The sequence below is a fragment of the Danio rerio genome, chromosome 7 (genome assembly GCF_052040795.2).
Source record: "Danio rerio strain M-AB ecotype USA chromosome 7, GRCz13ab, whole genome shotgun sequence".
Classification (NCBI taxonomy): Eukaryota; Metazoa; Chordata; class Actinopteri; order Cypriniformes; family Danionidae; genus Danio; species Danio rerio.
Genome location: NC_141027.1, coordinates 71,137,698 through 71,145,000, shown reverse-complemented (window position 1 = coordinate 71,145,000; position 7,303 = coordinate 71,137,698). Strand labels below are relative to the sequence as shown.

The following is a 7,303-nucleotide window of genomic DNA, read 5'->3' as shown; positions in this document are numbered from 1 at the left end:
CGTAACCACAGTCATAGAAAAATCCTCAGTAACATAAGTTGTGGGTAGAGTAGAATTTGTCGTAGTTATTATGTCATCTATGGCTTTCTTCTCAACACTGCAGAAAGGTGGAAAATCAGGTATCTTTACACAGCAAAGTAGAACAGAAACCAAACCTGAAGCGTCATGAGTTTTCAAAAATTTAGGTCCTACTTTATATTAAGTGGCCTTAACTAATATGTACTTACACTGAAATGAATCATTAGTTACAATGTACTTGTAGTGTAAATACATGTTTTTACATTGCACTTATGACTGATTATTAAATACCTGCAGTGGTTGAATTGTAAAAAAAAATTTGAGGGATGGTACAAAAAAAGAGGGATGGTACGGGGAGTGGGTGCTTGTCCTGTAGCTACACACACACAATGATAACAAAATAGGCCTAAATACATTTTTAATTTAAGAAAATATATATATATTTTTTAAATATCCCCCAACCATAATAAAGGCATCTTTACACAGCAAAGCAGCACAAAAACCAAACCTGAAGCGATATAAATTTTCAACAATTTGGGACCCACATATAATAAGAGGCCTTAACTAAGATGTACTTAAACTAAATCAAACATTGTTACAATGTACATAAAGTTTTTTTACAGTGTGTTTATGATTGATTATTAAATAACTGCAGTGGGCGAATTGTAAAAAAAAAAAAACTAAAGGGGGGATGGTATGGAGGGTGGGTGACGGTTGGGTGGTGTCCTGTAGCTACACCCACACGATGATAACAAAATAGGTCTAAATACATTTTTAATAAAAAAAATGACTTTTTAAATAACCACCAACCATTAATAATCTTAAGCATGTCATTTTTAAGAAAATCATGAAATTAAAAGAGACAATTAATTAATCGACAATGTACACTACCGGTCAAAAGTTTGGGGTCAGTTTTTTTTTTTATTTTTTTTTTAAAGAAAATAATTTTGTTTATCTAGGCAATTTTTCTTAATTGTTAAATATTTTTTTATAAATTGTTTTTATTTTTTTTATAAATTGTTTTTAATTATCTGCTTTTTTATTGTATGTAGTTTTAATAACAATAATAATAATAATAATAATAAAAATAATAATAATAATTAAAACTAATTTTGATTTCTGAAGGATCATGTGACTCTAAAGACTGGAGTAATAATGAGTAATAATGCTGAAAATTCATCTTTAAATCAATGAAATAAATGATTAATCGAAATTATAATCTACTTGTGAACAGTTATTTTATAGTGCATTAACACTTTACGATTGTACAATTTGTACTGTATTTTTGATAGATAAATGATAGATAAATGAGAGGGAGAAGCTTATTTTAAAACATTTAAAAATCCCACTGACCCCAAACTTTTGACCAGTAGTGTAAGTCTTTGACTACTAACAACTGTTTGATTGACTGAATATACATTTACTTTTTTATTTGCAACACTTTGTTTACCTTATATGGCCTAACTACATGAGCTTTTTTATATATGTAAACTGAAATAATATAAGGAAGAATATCTTAACAATCTTAATCAGTATTGTGTTAATTTGAATTATTGACAATTGCAATTTAATAAATTATATATTTTTATATGCCTTTAAAATTGTTTTGAATTTGAGTTTCTTAATTTGAATTTCTTAATTTGAATTTCATAACTTCAATATTGATCATCTGAAATTTAAGACAACTGAGTTTTTGAAGGCTGAATTTTTTTATAGACGTACTTTCAGACAGACTTCAGATTTTTTTGTGGTCTGAATTAAAAGACTGCAGATAACCAGTTTGTAAAAATACAGTTTCAAGTTTTCAAGATGAAAAAATTCAGAATATCACATTCATTCAAAAATTCAAAACCAGAAATTTAGATTGTGAAATTCAGATTCAGCAGAAAGTAGGTCAGGAGTGATCAACAGGGAAGAGTAGACAATCACCGAAAAGTCAAACTAAGAATCACTTGCCTCTGCTTGATTTATGGTTATGGAAGAATTAGAGGTTACGAATTGTGAGGGAATTTATTTGAAAATAAATGAATTAATAAATTTTAACTTTAAAGGCCCTATCATACACCCGGCGCAATGTGACATAAGGCGCGAAGCAATAGTTGTTTGCTAGTTTCAGCTTGGCGCAAGAGCTGTTTTGACGTTTTGCAGCACACTGTTTAAATAGCAAATACATTTGGCTCATATGTGCACTTATATGCGTTCTGGTCTACAAAGGAAGGCGTTCTGAGGCGCACTGCTGGCACGTTGCTATTTTGAGAAACTACTGTATAATAGATTTTTCAATAGACCAAAACAAAGCCTGTCTATTGTCCGGCGCAGAGCGCGTTAGTTGTGCTTAAAATCACTGCTTAATACACACAAAATGTAGAGCAATGCGCAAATATCTTTACATATGAAAAAGAATTAAAATATTGAGGATATATCAAGGATATAATAAGGATAAATATAGGATATAAATATAAAGGATTAAAATATTACAAAGCATGTTATTTTCTAGCCTACTTAAATTTAAAAACACTGCCTTCATGCCTTCTTCATCTCGGGAGGCTTTTTCTGTTTATTCATGACAATGCTTTTGTATAATGTTATTATTATTGTTAGTATTATTTATTATATCCATATTTATATTTGTTTTATAAAAACAAGCTTAGATTTGTCCACCTGTCAGTTTTCAGACCATATGGGGCACAGCATGTGTTTTAGTATATAACTCAGGTTTTTGAACACACTTCGTTATTATTGTTAATTTATTAGTTTGCGGGAAATTAGAACTGAATTTAGAAATAGTTTTGAATTAGTTTGGCTAATTGATGTCTGTGCGTACAAGGTTTCCCCATCCACGAGAGTGAAAGTGAAAGTAGATTATGAGATGTCTTATCTCCCATTCTCGCGCTGCAGATGCTGTGTTTAACTGTTTTCTTGCTAGTGGAATGCACAGTTATTCCACTTACAAAGTTCACCATGTAAATAGCAAATGCGCTTATGGCTTGACGCAGCTGGCCCTTAAAGGGAATGGGAGATGAGACTCTAATTGGTTTGTTCTCAAAACACACCTATAACTCATTAAGAAAATAAGCTCAACCCTTTTAGACCATGCACTACGGCGCAAAGTGGATTTTTACGTCCTTATATTAGCAAAAGTGGATTCTGACACGCCCTGAAAGCGTTTGCGCCCTGGCACATAAAACAAACATTATTTTAAAAACATAATTCAGTCTTTAAAAATTCAGTTTTCTTAAATTTCAGATGTTCAATATTCAAGTTATGAAATTTGAATTTAAAAAAATTTTAATAGCATGTAAATATTCAGATTAAATAAATTACAATTGTCAAAAATTCAAATAAACACAATTCAAATTTAGATTGTTTTGGCTTAATATTACCTCCATACTGTTACACCTTAACCCACCCTTTAACCTACCCATAACACCAAATCTGTCCCTAACCCTACAAGTATCCCACCTCAAGAGCACCAGAAATGTTCTGCGATGCATTATGAACACAGTAAGTACATTGTATTTACTCTCTGTATTAAGTACAGTTGAAGTCAAAATCATTAGCCCTTCTTTGATTGTTTTTTCTTTTTCAAATATTTCCCAAACAATGTTTAACAGAGCAAGGAATTTTTCACAATATTTCCTATAGTATTTTTTTCTTCTGGAAAAAGTCTTATTTGTTATATTTTGGCTTGCATGAAAGCAGATATTAATAAAAAAAAAAGCCATTTTAAGGTCAATATTATTAGCCTCCATAAGCAATATATTTTTAGATAGTCTACAGAACAAACCAGAAGAAACAATTTTCTCTTTGTTAAACAGAAATTGGGGAAAGAATATATCTGGGGGCTCATAATTCAGGAAGGCTAATTATTCTGACTTCAGCTGTATGTACTGGTAGAAACCCCCCAGAAACAAGGTTTCACCCACTTAACTAAAGAATTGTGCATTTTAAAATACGGCAGCATTCATTTTACCCAAAGTAGGTGTCCATCAGTTCTTCGATCACAGCCTTGCACATTTTTTTAATATTCATAATGTTTTTCAGGTCATCTGGTGTAATCGTTTGATTTTCTGTCATTTTTAGTAGCTCCCTTATTTTGCCCAGAATGCATATATTCACAGTACAACTTGTACTAGTGTTTGCTGTAATAGATGAAAGAAAAACTTTCACAAGTTAACACCAAAAGATTAGTCTCAATTGCACATTTGTTCACAATTCTGTTGTTTAACTGGCAATGGAAGAAAAGAAGTCTTACATATGGTGAAGGAGAATGTATTGATGTTCTGATTTTCATCCGTCACACATATATCATGTGGTTGTTCGTTGTATAAGGTTTCATATTTTATGTTGTTGGAGCAATAAGCATCACATGAATTTGTTGTTGAATTACATGTTATTCCATATATGCTGTCCGAAATATTAATGTTGTATCCAGAATTCAGTGAGATATTCATCTCTATTGTATTTATCGATTTAGAACTATTTTGCAGACTTAGACTTCCTGGACAACACAAATTACACAGAATTACACAGTGCAATGCAATGTAAGTAATGTGATGTAATGTAATTTAACAGTACAGTGTCATAAATACACAGGTCATAAATACACAGGTCAAATACAAAAAGACATGGTCAAGCATCAAAATAATAAAAAGTGACACAGCTTAATTCTTGATTTGTACATTAAAGTGTCGTTTACAGTATCATAATTGTTCATCATAATGTTTTTTATTTTTATTTATTTATTTTTTTTACTTAGTATTATTTATATTTCCAAAAATATGTCAGATACACTCTGCAAAAAAAGGATTTTCTTATTTAGATTTAGGAATTATTTTGGTTGTACGATTATAGTCTGAAGATTAATTACAAAAAGACCGCATGTCTTTGGACTGTGGGGGAAACCGGAGCACCCTGAGGAAACCCACGCGAATGCAGGGAGAACATGCAAACTCCACACAGAAACGCCAACTGAGCCAGCCGAGGCTCGAACCAGTGAACTTCTTGCTGTGAGGAGCCAGCACTACCTACTGCGCCACTGCGTCGCCCAAAACTCACTTAATTTTGACATATTATTTCTTAAAACAAGCAAATTTTTTTTTTTGCTTGTCTAGATCAGGAGTTCTCAAACTTTTCAACCTATGACCCCTAAATTAACAATGCCATTGACTTATACCTCATGACCCCCAATATCCTCTAAGGTGGTTATAAACATACAACCCTTGCATGCAACGGTGCACACATATTAATAGTTTTACTTTTACTTTCCCATGAGTAAATTTTTTGTGCAGTATTGGTACTTTTACTCCATTACTTTCCTTCAACCTGCAGTCACTAGTTTTATTTTTCCTGTCTATGGGGATTAGAAAAGTAATCTGAGTATTTGTAATTTGTTACTTTACACCACTGGAAATTTCCACATGGATCATATTTGATATATGCGTTTGTAAGACCTACGTATATAATATCCATCTGATTCATACTTAAAAAAACCCTGTTGTATTTGATTTGATATGCAAAAGGTAAATCAGGACAAAGAGAAAACCCCCTGAAATGTGCTTTGTTGTCAAAATGTTCAGGTCAAATTTTTTTTATTTTTTATTTTTTGTAATAAAAATTAACATTGATGTGAGCAAAAAAACTTGCACAAATGCCTGATGTATCAAATGTGATACAAATTAAATATGAAAAAAAAAATACATTTGAATATTCTCCAATTTCTGTTTAACAGAGTGAAGATTTTTTCAACACATTAATAAACATAATGTTAAGTAACTCATTTCTAATAACTGATTTATGTTATCTTTGCCATGAATACAGTAAATAATATTTTACTAGATTTTATTCAAGACACTTCTATACAGCTTAAAGTTTAGGCAGGTTAGGGTAATTAGGCAAGGTATTGTATAACGATGGTTTGTTTTGCAGATTGTTGAAAAAATATAGCTTAAAGGGGCTAATAATTTTGACCGTAAAATGTTTAAAAAAATAAAACTGCTTTTATTATAGCCGAAAGACTTTCTCGAGAAGCAAAAAATATTATCAGACATACTGTAAAAATTTCCTTGCTCTGTTAAACATAATTTGGGAAATATTTAAAAAAGTTAAAAAAAATCAAAGGGGGGCTAATGTTTCTGACTTCAACTGTGTATTGCATTTTTTCTAGATGGTTTAATAAACATCTTAGTTCCAGAAAATGAGAATTTTCTGCGAATTTTTTTGATATCTCATGTCTTACGGGGTTAATGCTTGACAGATTCAACGTAACAAACTTGAATTAATCAATCAAATGTGAAATTAATAATTAAACATAATAAAATGATTACAAGAAAGCAAGTGTTTTAATAGTTACCACTTTCAATGCAAGTTTGTGTACCATCCAGGCCACAGATCATGACCAGAATTAAAAACAGCATCCTCTCTTCAGCTTTGTGGCAGATTTATCAGTTTATCAGGCAAAAATATAAACATGGAAATAACAAAGTTAATCTGAAGAAAAATTAATCAAATCTGTCATACATTAGTAACACGTTTAGTCAGTTATTAACATCTCATCAAATGTCTTAATAAAAAGAACGCTCTGCATGCAGAAATGAAGAAATTGGTTTACTCACTGTGCTGTTTTTTGAGCTGGTTGAAGTGTTGAGAGCTCTGTATGATCGCTTTAGAATTCACACGCAGAGTTGAATATTAAGCCTCACTCAAATATTGTGGTTTCTGATGTATCCAGTGACATTTCCCATCAGCAGAATACAATGTCAAGCCTTGTCAAGCCTTTTTTTCTCTTTTAATGACACTCATTGACATCATGCTGCAGACTGAACGGTTGTAAAAAGAATAGATCAGTCTAATCTTATGTTTGCCAAGACTTTTTATTGAGAGGTGAGCAGAGCTTGTCATTGATCTGTGTTGATGACAGAAGAGTTGTTTGTGTTGGTAGTTGTCTTACCTGGTCTTGGGTTTAGATATGCAAAGTTGTATGATCTTGTGGGGGGAAAACCCACTGTCCTACTGAGGAAGTTTCCACTGTTTATTTGGAATTATCCATACTTGTTTTTGTTGTTTTAGACCACATGCAAGTTAGACTGTTTGCATTTTGTAGTCTCATTATGCTGAAAAGCATACAAGGATTTTATTTTATTTTTATCAAAGAATCAAAAATCAAAAGATTTTTATCACAAATAATCTTTTTTTCATTTTGTAAATGCATTTTTTGTCTCACATTCAGAACTGCAGGTGAAGAATCACAAAGATTCTGAATGTTTTTTTTATCTTAAATGTGTAT

General features: G+C 31.4%; 1 protein-coding gene across 2 annotated transcripts in view; it reads right to left on the bottom strand.

The window, feature by feature from the left end:
* The window catches only part of LOC101882631 (adhesion G protein-coupled receptor G5), a 32,242-nt gene extending 25,273 nt beyond the window's left edge, over positions 1-6,969 (bottom strand). The window contains exons 1-5 of one of the 2 annotated variants that reach the window (XM_087262226.1): positions 6,633-6,969; positions 6,371-6,445; positions 4,274-4,519; positions 3,992-4,160; positions 1-97 (exon numbers count right to left, since the gene is read on the bottom strand). The exon at positions 1-97 is cut by the window's left edge and continues 48 nt beyond it. In XM_087262226.1, coding sequence (XP_087118352.1) covers positions 1-97; positions 3,992-4,160; positions 4,274-4,519; positions 6,371-6,434 — 576 coding nt within the window. In that variant the 5' untranslated portion in view covers positions 6,435-6,445; positions 6,633-6,969. Of the gene's footprint in view, positions 98-3,991; positions 4,161-4,273; positions 4,520-6,370; positions 6,508-6,632 lie in introns of both variants that reach the window. The other variant, XM_087262225.1, reaches the window with a different exon arrangement.
* Between the last annotated feature and the right edge of the window lie 334 nt (positions 6,970-7,303).